At 44.0% G+C, this 18,872-nt stretch overlaps 1 protein-coding gene across 14 annotated transcripts in view; it reads left to right on the top strand.

The window, feature by feature from the left end:
* The window catches only part of tcf3b (transcription factor 3b), a 28,881-nt gene that overhangs the window by 3,351 nt on the left and 6,658 nt on the right, over positions 1 to 18,872 (top strand). For 2 of the 14 annotated variants that reach the window (XM_070961899.1, XM_070961908.1), the window contains exons 2-16: positions 90 to 186; positions 2,126 to 2,198; positions 7,551 to 7,624; positions 8,269 to 8,344; positions 9,333 to 9,373; positions 9,608 to 9,740; positions 10,407 to 10,453; positions 14,639 to 14,738; positions 14,830 to 14,930; positions 15,422 to 15,515; positions 15,653 to 15,711; positions 16,881 to 16,956; positions 17,482 to 17,543; positions 17,725 to 17,922; positions 18,596 to 18,704. In XM_070961899.1, the coding sequence (XP_070818000.1) occupies positions 112 to 186; positions 2,126 to 2,198; positions 7,551 to 7,624; positions 8,269 to 8,344; positions 9,333 to 9,373; positions 9,608 to 9,740; positions 10,407 to 10,453; positions 14,639 to 14,738; positions 14,830 to 14,930; positions 15,422 to 15,515; positions 15,653 to 15,711; positions 16,881 to 16,956; positions 17,482 to 17,543; positions 17,725 to 17,922; positions 18,596 to 18,704 (1,318 nt within the window). In that variant the 5' untranslated portion in view covers positions 90 to 111. Of the gene's footprint in view, positions 1 to 89; positions 187 to 2,125; positions 2,199 to 7,550; positions 7,625 to 8,268; positions 8,345 to 9,332; positions 9,374 to 9,607; positions 9,741 to 10,406; positions 10,454 to 14,638; positions 14,739 to 14,829; positions 14,931 to 15,391; positions 15,516 to 15,652; positions 15,712 to 16,880; positions 16,957 to 17,481; positions 17,544 to 17,724; positions 17,923 to 18,592; positions 18,705 to 18,872 lie in introns of all 14 variants that reach the window. The other 12 variants (XM_070961897.1, XM_070961901.1, XM_070961898.1 and 9 more) reach the window with 9 other exon arrangements.

Below are 18,872 nucleotides of genomic sequence, written 5' to 3'. Positions count from 1 at the left end.
TTATCCTCTTTATTTTTTAAGAGCTACATGTAACTTCTTTGTGCTTGCTAGTGCCATTAAAATCCTGTATCTGCAAATTTCTCTCATAGGGTTTATTAGAGACTGAAGGGTATGAACGAACAGCAGCAAAGAATGGCTGCAGTGGGAACTGACAAGGAACTCAGCGACCTCCTGGATTTCAGTGCGGTAAGAGAGTGGGAGAGCAGTCTGGGTGGTTCTGGGTGGCATTGGGAGGAAGAGCTAAAGAGAGTGCGATACAGGTCTGGGTGTGGGCAAAGGAGAGCTGGAGGTCTGAATGAGAGGAGTGGGCAAGGGGGCGAGGGAAGAAAACAAGTGGGAAGATCTGCAGCAGAAATTTTGCCATCTTTTTTTAACAATAGGTCACGCCAGCTCGAGATATTTTCATCCCTCATTCTTGGCATGCAGATTTAGCGATGATTACATCAAAGTAAAACACAGCTATACCTCAGGGTGACTGGTGAAAATGAGTTCAGGTCTTAAATATAGGTTATTCAATTATGTAGGTGATGCAGAGACGCAGCAATAAGGACGTGGATCCTCACTCCAGTGAACTGGTATCCACCTGAATCAGGACCGACTGCAGGAAACTAGAAATAATTTCACCCCCGTTCGTCTTGTTAACAGAATCTGAGGGGGAAATGTCGTTATATATGAGCTGCGTCGAGCCGACGGCTTCTGCATTTCTTTTTGTCAGAGATGCTTTCAGAGCTATCCTCCAGACATTGTCTACAAAGTAGATAAAGGTGTTCTGCTCAGCTTTTATTTACCTGTGTTTCATTTTGTTGTGAAGCCTTTGTTGAGCTTCACGCTAGCATGAGCATCTCATAGGCCCAATGGAGATGTGTTACTTTTTTCCTCCTGAATAGAGCGAATAGCTGGTATGGCTAAATTTGCCAGCCCTGGATATATGGGGCACAACAGGTAATTCCAAACTGTGACTCCTAATGAATATTTGTCAGCAGACTTAATGTCCCGTGAGATTTCATTTGACAAAGTACAGCTGATTAATACTGAAGTGTTTATACGATTGCAAGAGTTGTTGACGTTTTATGATGTGTAACACTGGGGAACAGCAGGACTAGCTTTATCTTTTAGTGATTTTTTTTTTTTATTTTAAGCATTGTTGTGTATGAATATTGTTGACGGAGCTCCGTTATAATGACTTGCAATTCAGTCAGCTGCTTTGTTATTGTAGTCCTATCCTCTGCCACACCATCGGTATTCAAAGGAAACCCTACCTCGTGGAAGAAAAACACTCCTTGTTGTGAAGGGGGTTTGTGGGAGGTTCTCATTAGACAGTTGGGTTTGTGTTAGAAAAGCTCAGATCGATCAGCTGCCAGTTTGTGTCGGCAGATGTTCCGTCTAAATTTGACATTGATAATTGGGTGAGAAACTGCAGAAAAATGCATGAAACAAAAATTCCTCGTCCTTGTTCATTTGCTGGCTAGTCAGAGAAATGCATCGGGCGCGCGGAGCAAAGCAAAGCTAAACATGTTTGCAATGTCTGCGAGCAAACGCAGCGACGGCGCCCGCGTCTGCTGCCGCAGTGTGTAGACTCACCCCGTTAAAAACAGAGCGATCGTACGTGGTGGTGGCAGATTGTGTTTCGGTGTCCTAGTTTCAAAAAGGTTTGGTTTGTGTAGTAGAGTTTGGCCACATAGCAGATATTGAGAGCCCACCGCAGCCTCACGGTAAAGCCCACAGCGGCCCGATGACGAAACCCTCGGCCTCATCAGAGAGCTCTGAAAGTTAAAGTTGAAAGTGAGAAGTCCCATTTCAAACTGTTGTATATCTGTTTTGATAAAACAGGATTGGATTTTTTTTTTGTATAAAATAGAGATAACTTGTTTTTTAAATGTGTTGTTTTGCCAGTAAAGACCGCAGGAGTGTTTGTCTTCATTTTTTTGTTTTACTGTTACGCTGGAAATCTGTGTTTTTAAGTAGTTTACTGTAGAGTGATCCAAACTGAAATGTCTGTAAGGAAAAAAAAAACACACAACCATTGAACGGCATGTACATGTGATGTCATTTATTAGTGGAAATAGGATGTGTGAAGTGTGCCTTCCTTTGCTTTGTTAGTTACGGTATCTTTCCTCTTTTGTAGATGTTCGCGCCTCCAGTAGCCAATGGGAAGAACAGGACAATGACACTCGCCAGCAGTCAGTTTGGTGGATCAGGTAAGCTTTTAAGCTTGATCTGGAAGCCTAAACTAAGTTCCTGCTTTGTGTGTGCTGCATGTTTTTGTGTCGTTTTGTTGATTTAAGCATACGTGTTTCCACGTGTGCTTTTTGCATGTGTTCTGGCAAAGCAGCAATGAACTCCCGTGACGTTAAATCTATCACTGTAAACGCAAACATGGAGCACAAATCAACATGTCTTCACAACCTGGAGCGTCAGAAGTCAGCTCACCCGAATCTCAACGTAGCTCTTGTGGTTTCTAGCACGCAGGCAGTTTAAGCCTGAGATCTCTGCCAAACGCCTCAGTAGGTACAATAGAAGTGAATTTTTATTTGTGGCTTTACAAAATTGCATTTTGAAAAACTCAGCCGCACAAATTTCCAGAACGGTTAATCCACAGACTTTGCTGATAACAGATTTCATTGGAATAATTTTCTACCAATGAAAACGTGTTGTGCCTGTGTTTGTTTATGCTAGCATTTCTAATAGATTGAGTAGTGTGAGTGGTTTTATTAAAAATTCTCGTTTAGTGATGTGCTGCAGCTTGCTTTGTGCTTGTTTATGAGGTTGTCCTTTATATGTTTAGGACAATTATTCATTTGGACGTGAACCCCGGCCCTTTAACTGGCTTAAATGTGGCTTTGACGCTGGTTTGAGAAAGAGAAACAACACCCACCCGTAGCCTAAATGTTAGCAGGCCTGGGATATTCTTTGTATGAAGAATTGAAACTGTGCATGTTTATTAATATGTCTGCATGAGTTTTATTTGAACAGCTGCCTTATCACTTTTCTCATTTCTTCAGATAGTCTTTAACTGTTTTGAAGTATCTGCAGTTTACCCCCTCAAGCACCTGAAGCCTTAGAGAGAGCTTCTCTCTCTTCCTGAATGTTATTAGTACGTCGTGTTACTCTGTCACCCTGCCAACCTGGCGTGTGAAATCAAGTCACACTCCCCAGTGTTCCCCAGAGTGAGAACTTGGCCACTGAGGAACAAAGGCAAAAAAAGGGGCTTATGGACTTGAAACGACTCCCCCACCCTGAAGTGTAAAACACTCCTCCCCCAACACGGCACAGGGCTCTTACCCCCACTGATCTGCAGGAAATGGCTTGAGTCCGAGACAATGTCCCTCACCCCCAGCTCGCAGCCTCTTAAACTGGCCCAGCATGCAGCGAGTGGCCAGAGTGGAAGAGGGAGCTTGTTGAATAGAGGGATCAGCCCGTGGAAGGCAGGATTCTGTTTGTTTCTATTACAGCAGGCAATTACTAAGCAGCGAGGAGTTAATTCCTTCCCCCCTCCTCACGTCCTAAAGTGTGGCCCTCGGTCATTGACACCCATTTTAATGCCATACTTCAAGCTGTCCCATTTAACTTTGGGAGGGCTGCAGGTACCCTCTGATAGCACTTGGGAGTCCAAATGCGAACATCTGTGAGTTCCAGCAGTCTGTGTGATGTTAAAACACACGTGGTTCAGAGAGTGTGTGTGCGTGTGGGGAAGAAAATGGGAAGCTTATGATGTACATTTTTATTTTATTGTATTTTTTTTTTAAATCTAATGGCTGCGTTACACGATCATCTTTTGAAACTCAGCCCAAAAAGGCTGCTTAATATTCCAAAACACAATATGGCTGCGGGCCAGGAAACCTATTTATTACAGAAATGATGACCATTAAAGAGCAATGTCCATCTATGACGTCACTTAGGCGGCTTGTGTATTCAGGGACCCAGCAGCGCGGGAACGGCAGCGAGCAGCCTAGTGGCCCACCAGACCACCTCTATTCATCAACACAAAAGTGCTCAGAGGGGTGCTAATTGCATTAGGCGTCCTTCTCCCTTCCTCAGTGGCCAGAGTGTGTGTGTGTGTGTGTGGGGTAGGGTGTGTCGGGGAGAGGAAAGAGGAGAGGATTGGCAAGAAGTGAGGGATGTTTGAGAAGTAGGGGAGGCAGAGTGTGACGGTGTGTGGTGGGAGCTGGCCAAGCCCACAAGCCTTCAGGCAGGCGTCCCCTCTGTCACCTCTGCAGCTGCTGGCAACGTCTCCAACCCCCTTCACACACACAAACACACGAGAAGCGAAAGGCTCGCTTCCCTTAGGTCACGTTGAACAACATTGTGAATTTACACATGTGGTCTCTCTCTGCGGCTAGCTTACTAGCTACGTGTTTGTCTTCAGCGCTCCCGGTCGTGTACCTGCACGCGCCTGCAGTGTTGTGTCACGTATTTCGCCGTGCACGGGCGGGTTGTAGTTGGAAAATCTAAGCCCTCAGAAAGAGGAAATCTCAAAGGAGAGTGGCTTCCCTCTTCAAATAAATTAGATGTTTTCAGAGCCTGCAGCCGTGAGAAGGCTTTGTGGCTCAGAAAATAAATATTTTTCTGGGTTCTGGTTGTGAGTCAGTATTTGTCTTGCCATGTGACTTTCACTGGAAGTACATTCACGCTAGCCATGCCAGAATCTGGAAGGATGTGATATACGTCCAGAGAACCTGTTGTTTTTGTGCCAACGTGGTACCTTTTCACATTTCCTGTGTGTTTGCTTAATGAGCGGATAATTCAGGGTATTTTCAATCTTAATCTCTTTTCCCAGTTTGATCGTCGTGTCAGTTGACTGTTCAAATGTTCATGACTTGCCTCACTTTGAGCTTTATATAGCTCCAGTCTGGCATAGATTTTGGTATTGGATTTGTTAGTTAGCATGAGCTACAGTGCTTAAGCCTGCTATGCTGTCTTCAAATTATCTTTGATGTCCTGTAAGTATGAGCTTCATACAGAAAGGGCACGTTGACATTAAGCATCTAAATTTTGCTTAGCATCCTTTTTTTTTTTTCCACAGTTGGCTTACAAAATATGAAAAAAAGTTCATCAGTATTTGTAATCCAACTTATCTGAATGGTAGGTTTCATTACACTGTATTACCAATATGGTACAATAGCCCATTTATGTTGTAGCCATTTTCTTCTATCAGTGTGTTGTAAATAGAGAAAACGCTGTAAGCTGTCAAAGCACATAAGGAGGTGTTTAGGCGCTGATGTTTAAGCACAACAGTGACTCTTATATATGCCATGATAATCAATTGCAGCTATTTTAAAGGCATCAACAGTTGCTGCAGTGAGAGAGAGAGAGAGAGCGCTTTGTTTTTTATTTATTTCTCTGAACGTGTTGGACAGCAGCACTACTAGGCAACCAGAGAAGCTCAAGAGTGAAAGAAGTGATGAAACGAGGATGAAATAAAGCCACGATTGGGCCGATCTGCGTCTGCCCTTTTTCTAATTTTCACCGAGAATGCAGACTCCTGAAGCGCTTACAGGAAATTTTTTAGGTCACAGGCAAAGAGTTGGTTTAAAACGAAGTACTAAAAATATTTTTGTTGGCCAAAAGAATTGATGTAGGGGTACATCGCTGACCTACTTTGAATGGGACATATCTTGTTTTTACAATTAGTCTTTAAAACTTGCTTACTTGTGCAAGAGCAACACAGCATCTAGATATTATCATCTCAAATGTAGTGGGTTGGTTACTGTTTTGACAGCGCGGGTGAAGCCTGCTGGGTCATTTTAAGAACTTTATTCTGCAGTGTTTTATCGTTGTGCTTGTCTCAATATTGCACATGACAAGAGATTAACAACAATAGAAAGGTCTCTCTTCTGGCGTCGTCGGGCTCTCCTAGGCTGGCTGAGCGTCAGTGTCACCTCAGCAGCTCTCCACCTTGTTTTAATTGCCTCCGAGTTAATTACTCCAGTAAGTGTGAAACAATGTTGTCAGACTTCTCCTGCGCAGCCGTGCTTTCACTCTATTCTCTGCACCCCCGCTGGCCAAATGGAGGCTTCATAGGCGGATGAGTGGTGTATTGAAAATAGCTGTGAAGATTATGAAGTTACTCTCTTAACTCTGCTTGTTGGCCTGGTCGGCCTGTTCAGTGCAGGTTGCTGTCGTCGTCGGCACCGGTGTGTAATTTTGTGGTTTACCTGTTACAGTTTTTAAGCGTGTCGTGCATGTGAAAATACTTTGTGGTCTACCAGCAATTTGGATGGCGCACGAGTGTCTTGAAGTGGGGAAGGCGTTTGAGTTAAAACACATCTCTTCACTGCAGGCCGGATGGAGATGAGCTCATTGTTAGCGTCTCTCCTGTGAAGTGCATTTTCATGTCGCTAATTTAATATCACTTTTCATGGCACCGGGCTTCAGCTGAAGCGTCTTCATACAGACTCTGTCGTCTGTATTTAGCAGCAGCAGCGTCCTCCGCCGTTGGACGTGGTTGACGGTGGTGGACAGTGCTTCATTAGCGCTGTGGCCTTTCAGTAGGGCTGATCTGACAGCGAGCGAGGCTGATCTTTTGAGTTCTCCTCTTCCTCCCCTCTCGCCTGATTCTCCATGCCACTGGCATCAGCTCCATAGATCACGGCTGTCGCAGCGTGTGTAGGTGCTTGCACCGCTCTGTTAGTCTCATCACTCATTCTCACTCATCAGCCAGGCTGCTGATCTCGCCCAGACCCCTCTCACTCTGCCTTCCCTCTTGTTCCTCCCTCTCTCCCTCCCTCCCTCCCTCTCCCTCTCGTCCCCTTGCTTTCTCCTTCCACCCGCTCGCTCTCTCTTTTGCTTTCTCACACACATTTTTTTAATTAGGCAAAAATCAAAGACGAAATATGAATATTCATAAGGAAACTGCATTAATATGCACAATTATGCAAATCAGCATGCAATTAAGGCTTGTGTCTCCAGAGAGCCTGGATAGCATTAGTGCATAAGACAGGGAGAAGGGGATGATGGGGGTATTTTGGAGTTTTCTGCTCCACCAGTCTTTTGGCTGTGTTTTCCCTTTGTGCCACACATCGGTTCTTTCTTTACCTAAAACATTGCGGTTCATGTTTGGGCTTTTTGCATATTGTTTAGTGTTATTTTATGTGTCAGAGTGACTGAGTGGAATTTAAATGTGGCTTGGATGACATTTCATCCTCTTAGATTACATTAGGGATGTGAACGGTTAATTTTCTGCTATTCAGTGACCGTAATAAACACTAATGGGGACACTGAGCAGCTTTTCCTATGCTTTTTTTTTTCCTCCTTTCCCTCCAGAACATTACATTGCATCTTGAATGCAGCAGCGGTGTCTTTGATCAATAGTGGCGCGCTCTCCTGCCTCGTGTCAGCCCATTGTGGCCACTTAAGTACACTGAATGTTTAGACTAGGACACGGTGACAGGCTCTCTTCATATGACTCGTATACGTGCGTGCTCTCATTTGGGGATTGCTAACATCGCGCACAGCTTTAGTCCAACCTGCTTTTTGTTTCTTTCATCTCCACTTCAGACAAACTTGCTGGTTTCCCTACCTGTAAATATTAACAATATGTCTTTTCACAGCAATAGACGAGCGCAGCAGCTCTGGGTCTTGGGGCTCGGCAGAACAGAACAGCCCCTCTTTCAGCCAAGGACGGGTAAGATCTAAATACACACACACTCGCGCTCTTAAGTCGCACACGATTTTAAGTTTGGGGATCTGAGCATTAACACCAGATGCCATGATATTGTCACACAGTCACACATGTTCAGTTAATCACTCTGCCATAGATGAACACACACACAGACACACCCGCTCCCCCAACCACCACAACAGCTTAGTAGTTTTTCATGCCGTGTGCCATGTTTGATTTGAAGTGGTAGTTTTACTTTCTACCTAATAACCTTGGCTCAGGATCCTGCCTTGGCAAGCTCTCTGGTAGCCCAGAACTTCTGTGGAAGCCCACCGGTAATTGCAGCTTCACATCCACTGTAACTGTCTTGGCACAACTCTGTGTAAATACAAGGAACAGGGGGTGAAATAAATGCAGCAGGCTTTGATTACCACAAGTTGATAATTAAGAAAGTCAGTTTGAATCCCCCGAGCTGATGCAGATTTGTTTGGCATGGATCCTGTTAGTTAGACAGAAAAGCAGAGGGAGGGTAACCGCTAAGCCATATAGGTGTGCTAACAAGATGATCATTTAGGCCCATGTGTGTCTGTCCATGCATGTTTTTATTTACATTTTTCTGAGCTTTTTTTCCAGGGGTACTCATCATGTTTTGTACTCCATTGTTCCAGCAGGGCTATGCCGAAGGATCCCACTACAGTGAGCATGAAGGCCTGTCCTCTCCGTTCATCAGCTCAGGCGTCGCAGGTATGCTCTTCTCGAAATCATTTTGAATCATGTGACACCAAGAACAAACGCACAGGAAGAAACAACCAGAGAGAGAAAACAGTGGTGGCAACACAAAAGAGGAAAAGGTGCATACAAGTATAATTAATCACATGAGTTACAAGTACACTGTTAACCAGATACTTTTCAGATACCTTCGCTCTACCTGGCTCAACCACCCCAAATAGCACAGTTAGAGGGGCAGGGGGAACTCCATATTAAGAGCCTTGGCAAAAAAAAAATCCATCAAATGACCCGAAAAGTTAGAGCAAGAGCCGATGAACCAGAGGTTTTTGATCTTTTGAATATTTCACACACGTGGGTGAAGCATCTTTGAGTATTTTCTGTAAACTTGTGGGAGAGAAGTGCAGTCGATTTGAATTGCATCAAAGTGAGCATTTATAGAACTGCTGTGAATATTTTCAGTACAGGTTTCCTGTAATTTCAGTACCCAATTCTTTCTGCCAACAAGTGACTCTTGTATGTAAAAAACAGCTTTGATGACATTTTTTTTTGCACTTTAGTGGAACGAGTGTATAAATTAACTGCTCGGTGCCAGAGGAGATGCTGCCTTGTCACACTCCAGTTTTAAAATAATCATGTTGATAATGGCCGATTCGACTGTTGTGCATACTGTACGGCCGATTGTTTTCTGGGTGGTGAAATGTGTATGTGTCTACATGCATGCATGTGTGTGTCTGTGTGTGTGTTTGTGTGTGTGCGCCTGTGTTCATTCGTTGAGTGTTGGGGATGTTAGGGCACTGAAGCGGAAACCTTCCCTAGGGTTTTGTCTGGCAGGCGGCTTTATGCAGCTGAGCGTACTGAAAAAGGGGAGGGCATCTCTGGACTTTTTGTACTTTAGAAAACCTACTTTTCATTTGTTTTAGCACATGCCATTGCCTCTTAAAGTGTGTGTAAATCGCATGCTTTAACTCTCATTTACGTTGAATCTTTCACTTTGTGCTTACAGGTAAAAATGAGAGGCCACCGTACCCTCCGTTTGGAGGCCAGGTATGTTACCGCTCAGCTTATTCCTTACATCTTTGCCACAAGGGTGTACGTGTGTGAGCGCTGGTGTCATGTAATGTATAAAGGAAGTCCTGTTTTCTCACTTCTCTTTTCGTGTTTAATGCTTACATTGACTGTTGGCTTTCCTAGAAGACGAGCAGTTTTATGCTATGCCCTCACACGCCCCTTTAAGTGTTATTAGCCATTATTAACCATCTTTTTCTTCTCCCCTCCCAGCCTGGGTTTCTTCCGAGCGACATAGCGATGCCCAGCCCAGATGCCATGTCCCCCTCTGGTCTAAAATCTGGCTCCCAGTTTTACCCGTCATACCCCAACAACCCCAGGAGAAGGCCGCCTGATGGAGGTATAGGTAAGATAACGTGATGGGATATCGGCCGTTTCTTCCCCCTTTTTTTGTGCTAGGACTGCAAATAATGATTGTTTTCATTTTCAGTTAATCTGCTTATTACTTTCTTGATAATTGTTTGGTCTTAAATATGTTAGAAAATACTGAATAAGAATCAAGTATTTTCATTTTTATGCCCAAGAAAAACAAAATATAGACATTTGTGAGACTGGATGGACTAAATCTGGTATTTTTGCACAAGAATTGGCTTAAATGATTGTCATAAATGTCCATTTTTAGCAGTCAGCTGACAGAATAATCACCTGTTTCAGCTATACTGTACAAATGAAATGGAAAATTAGCTTTTCTTATTTTTCTATAAACCTTTTTGAACAATTGTGCATCTCTTGGTTTGCGTCTTCGTCCACCTCAACGTGTCTTTTCGACGCACAGATGAATGCACGGCAGCGTTCACTCTCACTGACAGACATGCACACACACGCCAGCCGACACGTGCTGTGGTGTGTTCAGTGTTTTCTGTTTTCCCCGCTGCAGTTGGAATTAGAGCACACGAAGAAACTGCACCTGAACTGAAGTAACACTGGCGAATGTGTGTGTTTTTTACGCTCAGTCTTTATTTGTGTTTTTGTCTCTCACCTTTTCTCTGCGTGTCCGCCCGCCTCGATGCAGACACCCAGCCAAAGAAGATTCGGAAACCCCCTGGCCTGCCGTCCTCGGTGAGAGCTTATTTCTGCTCGCCTTCACAGCTCAGAGCCAGTCCTTGCTCGCTCGCTCGCTCTCTCTCTCTCACACACTACACACACTTGCCACACATAGACACACACACTTGGACACTTCTTTCCCCACTCTGCTTGAGCAGCTCTGTGACAGACAGGGGTAAAGACCCTCTGCTCTGTCAGACTCTGTGAGCTGACAGTCAGGCAGCTCAGGCCCCAATAAACATCATCACTGTGGTTGTCTGTACACTACACTCAAGTGGTTTCAAGTGGTGTTCAGGGTCTGGTTGTCATGTAGACAAGCAAATTTAGAAGATTTCGAGGTACTTTGTCAAGTCTAGTAACCTGCCTTCTTCAGTGGCCCGATTTGAATTATAGGTTTTATAAGACCGCAGAGGTCCTGGATTTGGGGAATGAAGGCGCACATGATTCAGGGAGTGACTGCAAGCAGGCTGGATTCTGGTGTTTGGTTCCAGTTCAAAGCTGGCGACGAGAGGATTTTTAAGCCCAGTTTTCTCATGTTTTTCAACAGCAGAGGACAATGTGGAAACCATTCAGGAAGCTGTTTGGCTAAATAGCAAATATTTAATCTGTCCAGTCAAAGTTTCACTTCTTAGAATATCAATCTTAGGCTTTTAGTTCCTGAATATGAGCTTATGTGTAACTTCTGTTCCTTAAAAATTGCTAAAAGGTAAATTGGACTTCAGCTCGTCAAGCGGATTTGATACTGAGGTGCCATCGAGCCCCAGTCCTGGATCCAAGCAGCGTGAAGTCTCATACAGTGCTTTGATTCACTGTACCAAGTGTCGCATTTTGTCAGTGGGCCCAGAATTCCCAGCAGCTGATGTGTGTGGATGATTGCAACCACACATAGCTGGAAACACAAGTCACTGTTGCATGTTGGAATATACAAGGAATGAATCTCACTGCTGCTTTAAAGACAAAGAATCGAATCACTCCGCAGTTGCCCACATCGTTCCCATTTATAGATCATCTCTATTGGCTAAATTTGAGTCCTGTGTGTTGATCGCAAGCCAGTCCTTCCATTCAGTTGCAGCTACCGTAGATCAGATGATTCAGAGGCCATTCGCTCAATTTGAATATAGCATAGTATTTTCAACACTAACTGCTATTAATATTTTCCTCTGCACATACATGGATGTTAGTCATGGCCCTGAACCAGCAGATGCATGGCTTTGCTGGATAGCAAACATGATATTTGAAGTCAGAAGGACCCTGCTGGGTAGTTGACCATGTGTTGCTGTTGTTATTAGAGCCTGGTCTTACTGCTTGAGCTGCCACTGGACCATCAATATGAAATACTGCCATTACTCAAACATTTTCTGCAACCCAGTCCTCACGCTACTGTAGTTCTCAGATGACAAGAGTGACCTAAAAGAGACTGGGTATGAAGTGTTTGCATCTCCTCGCAAATGGCATCTGTATTTCAGCACGGAGCCTTGAAGCGGTACACCGGCGACTCAGGAGAGGGTAGAAAGATTGAGACTAGTTATTTACCAGTTTTTGTAAATATTGGGCGTGCTTGTGCTTTTATGTTGTGAAAGTTAAAGAAATCCTAAGGTTTCCTGGGTCACATGCCTGCACATACGCCCCCTCATTGCCCCCTGATTTCATCATCTGCACAAATTTTGTTGACAAACGTCAAATGAAGATTGACTCATGACGGAGCTGATGTGTTTTTAAGGCACGGATGAAGTAAATACAGAGGATTTATATGGCTGAATAGGCCCAGATCACGGAGCCGTGGATGCGTAATCTGGCAGGGAATGAAGTCGAGCGTTTGTCGTGCTGTGTTCTGTCTCTGAGTTTGAGATAAAGTTGCAACAGATGCAGCCGCTGTGGACGCTGCATTGAGTGGGTGGGTCAGAGGCGAACCTGGTGAACTTCATGTCTTAATCCCTCGTTCATTAAAGAAACAAAGGAATCTGCGTGTGTCTTAAAAAGGACATCGGCGCTGTCCTCCACCTGTGGGTTTCGTCGTGTTGAAGCGGCTGCTGAAACCTCTGCGTGTAGACACACATCGCCGCGGTGGCTACATCACAGAGATTGAGTGTGAACGCTCTGTCTGGCCGAGGCCCCCTCTCTCTCACTGTCTGAACCTCAGTCATTCCCCGCAGTGTGAACGATGGCCGCGTGGTTTTAATGCGAATGATGTGTGTGTGTGAACCCCCCTCCCCCACTTCACCCAGCCCTCCGCCTACGCTTCACCACATGATGGCCTGGGTGGGCCTCCCCCTGTGAGTGACCCAGTTGTGAGGCGCGGTGCTTGCGAGGCCTCTTAGCCCCGTGTCTGAGCCCAGATTAATGACTGCCGATGATGATCCTGTGGTCTTTCCTCCCTCCTACACTCCCTCCCTTCCTGCTTCTCTTCACCACCCCTTCAACATACTCTTCTTATTTTCCTTCATCTACTTTTGTTACTTAAATCACGTTGCTCTAAATCAGCAAGTGGACAAACGATAGGCCGTGTCTCATTTCTCTCAAGCTCCCTGACTTATGTGACCCTCTGGTACCTGTACACAAGATCCTTGCCCTCGCCCCATGAACCCTTACCCGCCCTCACCTGTAACAATCAAGTCAAACTCTTCCGCCCCCTAGTTGTCCAGTGGACTCATCACAAAGCCCTCGTGGTTGAATAAAGCGGTTTGAGGTTAGTTTGATGTTAATCTTCATCTACTCCCCACCCCTTGCGACAACCCATGTTTTTTCCAGTGTAGAGACCTTTACACGGTCATAACCTGAATTACATTAAACCCCTATTAGTTGAGGATTTTACCCTAGAAATCCCCTTTCTTCATGAGAATACAATTATCCAGCAGCACCAGTCATTGTGTAGTTCTCTGTTCCCATCTAGAGCAGCAGGATTCACTCGACATTGTTCCCCGTGAAAGAACAACTCAAAGCCTATTGTTAAATGAAGCCATCTCCGTCATGTTTTCCCCTGAATTAACCGTGATCATTTTAAATCCCCTGTTTCCTTCACACTCCCCTGGCCATATCAAGCTTTGTTTAAGTCATTTAGATTACCTTCTCCTGTCCCCCCTCAACACCCCTTATCTCTCTACCCATTTCATAAATCATCAGGGCCTTCATTTTTTTCCCCTCAGTCCTCCCCCCTTGCCCCTTTACCACCCCCCTACCCACTGCAATCTCTCTCTCTTCCTCTCTCTTTCCCTCTCTCTCTGACTGGATCCCAGCCCCCATCTCTCTCCCTCTCTTCGCTCCCTCTCCTCAGCCCAGCTGCCTGTGGAGTTGGATGTGGTCCAGGAACAGGCAGATGGCTCTGTAATTAGAAGTGCATCTCTCCATTCCCTTTCCACTTCTCCCTGTTAAATCAAATTACAGAAAAAATCCCTTCTCTGGATTAGCATTCTTTGCAGCATAGCCTCCATTCTCTTTCTCTCTTCCTCTCTCTGCCATGTACTACAGAGTAGGAGTGGAAAAGACTGACTGAGTGGCGGCCGATGGTGTCGGGAAAACTGAGGGCTTCTCATGTCCGTCTTCAGTCTGTGGCTTTGGAGAGCAGAGATGTGTCACTGAAGGCCCGGCATCCATTTTTTGTCAGCAATATGTAGAAAGGATGTGTGATTGGACTCTTTAAGGTGCTAATGTAAAATGTTGAATGTCGTCAGCGCTGTCCACTTCCATGTTTTCTGTAATCCAATCCTCTGTTGATGCCATATAGAATGTGATAATGCTAGTTTGAGGGCATTGCTGGTGGAGTGTTCATGGGTGTGTGTTGGCTCACTGAATGCATGGTATGTGTGCGAGTGGATACTGAGTGTGTTACAGGGAGGGGCTGCAGGCCAGGCAGTGCGATGTCACTGGGGTCCTGGGAGCTAGAGGAAGCGCTCACTGTGCACTGGGATTCAAGCCGTCGCTGTGCCCAGCATGGCATGGCCGCTGTGTTCTCCTCCACAGGCGAGGAGCCGGCCTGCCTCCACAGCCTCCCCCTTGCCATCTTGTGGCCACTTGAAGCTAGTGTAATTAAATGGTTTTCAAAAAGCAAGGGCAGAGTGGTTTGACACTGCACTACTTTGTCTCTCATGATGCTCAGGGCTGCGCAGAACACCTTTTTAAATCCAGAATCATAAAATCTGCATATTTAAGTGCGTAATAGTTGTTCAAGAAGTCAAACTGCTCACTGTCTGCGTGTTTGTTTAGGTGTATGCCTCCACATCTGGTGATGAGTATTCCAGAGACAATGGTGGATATCCCGGCGCTAAGCCTGGAGCCGTCTACCCCGGCTCTTTCTATATGCAAGGTATCCTTCATCGTAACATCGCTGGAGTGAATTTCTTCTGTAATTTGTGGGGGTATTTTCACATTTGCAAACGTGTCTCCGCTTTTCTCAGAAGACCCCTGGTCGTCTTCTGGCTACTCTGCCATGCTGGGTAACTCTCCTCACATCGGACAGCCGGGCTCCTTCTCTGCAATTAACCCACAGGACAGGATGGTGGGTAGAAATGGCCTTAATCCTATTCTATCCATCTCTGTTTCATTTTCTTTTTGCTTTCTTTGTAATGGTTCATAGCTTCTAAATGATGTGGTGAACTTAAAGATGCCTGAGTTAAATAATGTGTTAGCATTTTAAGTACGACAAAAGGTTGAATGATTAAACCTTAAGCTTCCTCCATGAAGCTAAATGCATTTCTAAAAATGGAAAAGTCGAGTATGCACATGAGTTAAGGCTCTCATCAACATTTACGTGGTGGCATAGGAGAACATTTTATAGGAGAATGTGTGCAGACTCTATTTTTCCATTTTTTCACATTCACTCCTGTCCAGCATCTTGCGTTTATCATATTACAGTGTTGGTGCTTTTCTAATGTTTTTGCTAAATGCATTTATCACATTGTTGTATTTTCCTGTGAGGGGTATTTGTGCCTTATGGAGATACTTATATCTCTTCTCCAGAAGCGTCAACCCCTGCCTCTGTCCCCACAGAACTATCCTCTGCATGGCAGCGAAGTCAACGGCTTCCACTCAGCCCCCACCAACTACAACCACACACCCGCCATCAACGGAGAAGGCATCATGGGTAAGGAAATTTTCAGATGAACTTGTCAAATAAGTGTGTTGGTAGATTCAACTCCCGTGGTCATTTGATTGTCTTTTCCCCTCTCAAAAACAAATTTATGGGTCATCTCACTCACATTATTTGTTTTGTCTCTGCAGCCAACCGAGGCACCACAGCTGGCAGTTCAGGAGATGAAATTGGGAAGGCTCTTGCCTCGGTGGGTTTGTTGTTGGTTTTTTTTTTAAATTTAGTGTGAGGCAATAAAACAATTACAGTCATTTTCCCCAGAGTTTTATTTCCTCTGGCACAATGAAAATCTTTCGTGTTGGATGATTCATGTGAAGAAAGAATCAAGGAGAGCAAATTTGACTAAAAGTGCTGATGCTGATGAAAATGTCCAGTCAGTGGTTCAAAGTCTGATCCAAAACCTGAGTGATGAGTGTAAAATACACAGAAGAAACATCCTAATAATGAGAAAACGGTTTAATTTGAAGGACCTCATAGCTGTCGTATCCTGAAATGTCACATATTGTGTTTCATATATCTGTCAATACTTAATTTTAAGCTGCACAAACAATTCTTAAGTTGATGTTTTGGCCAAAAATAAACCCAGGTCAGACAGAAAACATGGCATTTGTCCATTAAGGTTTAATCGTCCTATTGATTAATAATTACCTGCTGCAACTCTTTTCATTCTGCTCGTGAAAGTTTTATGACATGTTATCTGACTGAACCAACATGAATATTGTGTCATGTAGAAAACATTGTAGCATGTAGAAAAATATATCGCAGTCGGGTTTGGCAGTTAAATTAAACTTAAGTTTCAAACATGATTTTGGCTTCCAACAATTATAGAAAAAAGATGATTATTGCCATTTACTAAATTTTTGCACTGATGCTCTCGTTTTGTCGTGTGCAATAAATCCAGCGCACCCCTTTCCTTTAGGGCGGTGCACTTCTGCCTAAAAGCCGTGTTACAGTACCGGTGCTTGGAGCGGTCAAAAAAGGACGAGTCTCATTTCAGCTGTCGTTTCTGACATTTTATATACCGAATAAAAACGGCATTTTAATACACATCACATGTTAAACAAGTCTTCATATTATTGTTTTTATTAGTAGTAGTAGTATTTGTTTTTCTGTTGAATTAAAGTTTAAGGAAATCCACTGATAAAATTTTTTTCAAGGTTAATTAGTCAGTAAACGAGTTATAATGTTAAACAATCATGATCGCAATATTCACCAAAATAAAAGTGATTCATATATTTGCCATAATTGAACAGCCCTGTATTGCAGAGTTTGAACCATACTGACAGAAATGTCCTGAAAGTCACTGCTGTGTGTTCTCATGTTGTGCCATCATGTTTGTGTTTTGATCATTTCTTTCAGATTTACCCGTCGGACCACAACAGTAATAACTTCTCCTCAGCTCCGTCTACTCCTGGATCTCCTCAGGCTATTGCAGGTACAGTTCAGTTCTCACGTACAGAAAATAAAAGCACCCAGTTGTCACTACTCTACATGAAAAGTCAAAATGTTATGTACGGGCAATTAAAGGCAGCAAAAGGCAATAATCTCCAATCAGCCAGTAATGTGTTACCTTAAACATCAATATGAAGAAATCTGCATGTTCATAAACACGTTATTCTTTAGAGACGTCTTTATTTTCCTCGCACCGTTTGGCACTACCTTGCTTTGATGTCAGATTCATTATCCTGTGCTTTATCCTCACTCATGCAACCTCAAATTTGGATAATATTTCAATTTCAGCCACAGAATGCCGACATCACTCCAATTTATTTAACTTGTTCAGTTTGATTGCGACCTTTTTTTTTTTTTTGGCACACAGAAAAGAATCAGTTGAAATTGTCGGAGCAAAAATGATCCTCTGCATGTTTAATGTTCTTCGGCACAGAAACGTGTCTGCAGCTCCATCTGCTGTGAAGTCAAGAATTACCACTATACACTCTTCCAATATTTCTCTCTGCAGGAGCTCAGTCTCAGTGGCAAAGACCAACCACACCCAACTATGAAGGGCAGCCACACGCACTGGTATGTTGAGACATTTCTCTGCTGCATCAAAGCTGATTCCAACCAAGATGTCATGAATTACTCCTTATATCAGTTTAAATCATTATAATTGTATCTCAAAAGCATGCAATGTGTTCATCAGCTGTTTCTTGACTTTGTCATACTGAGATCTAAGTGCATGCGTCTTTTTTTTTTTCTATAGCAGAGTAAAATGGAGGACCGTTTGGAGGAGGCCATCCACGTACTGCGTAGCCATGCTGTGGGCCAGGGCCCTGGCTTAGAGGGCGCCCACTCAGACATGCACAGCCTGCTGTCCTCAGTACACAACGGGGGCCTCGGAGGCCTCTCTCCAGCTTTCCCCAATGCTAGCCTTGCCCTCAGCAACAGACATCCTGCTATGGTGAGTCACCCACTCTGCTCAAATTGAGTTTCGTCTGCGTGTGTGCGAAAGAGCCTTGAACTTTTGGTGGTGTGTGACAGCAGCATGAAGCGAACAAATCTTCATCATATCGATCAAAACCTTCTCTGTAAGGAGTTCATCGCATCAGCCATTGTTTTAAGTTTCAAGGTTAATAAACGGCCCAGTTGTTTCTGACAAGGCTGAAAAGAACCACAACACGAAGAATACACTTCGATTCATGGAGTGTGTGATAACTTACAGCTGTCTGAATATGTGGAATTTATATTGTATTTATATGTTGCGCAATAAATGAAAAGTTAGCTTTCTGTTCTATTTAACAAGAAGTACTGAGGAGGAAAGAACAATTTGAAATTGCACTCCCTATGTTTACCCCCACGAGGAACAAAACATGTCAATCATGGCATCATGTGTGCCATCTGCTGGCCAAAAGTGAAACTGCAATCAATTAGGAGTAAATTTTATGTTTATGCATCATGTTCAGAGTTAGATAACATCAATTACACAAAAGATATTAGCAAACAACATGCGTAACATTTTAATTAGCCACAATATGAAGTAGAATATTTGTTCTCATACGGTTGCGGTCATGCAGCTCCTGTCATGTGTCTGTCCTTGTGAGATTCACATCATGGTTCTCCACCTTCACCAGCAGGGAGGGAAACACGAGGAGCCGACAGGCCTTCCTCCCAGCAGCACTCTTCTGCACGGTCATCACGCGTCCGGACCCACACCGTCAGTTGGCCAACCGGAAGGCTTCACCAGTAAGTCCGACCAACTGTAATAAGTGGCGTAAAAGCTCAGCTTGTGCTTTGTGGAATCATGGTTTAGTATCTGGGTATTGAAATCAAACATTTGTTCTTTGTTTTTTTTCTAAACTTTATTTTTATTTAATTATTTGTTTTACAATAAAACAGAACATTTAAATACCA

Source organism: Chaetodon trifascialis, chromosome 4 (genome assembly GCF_039877785.1).
Source record: "Chaetodon trifascialis isolate fChaTrf1 chromosome 4, fChaTrf1.hap1, whole genome shotgun sequence".
Lineage (NCBI taxonomy): Eukaryota > Metazoa > Chordata > Actinopteri > Chaetodontiformes > Chaetodontidae > Chaetodon > Chaetodon trifascialis.
Note: the sequence above shows the minus strand (reverse complement) of the source record. Positions and strands in the feature narration are given on the sequence as shown.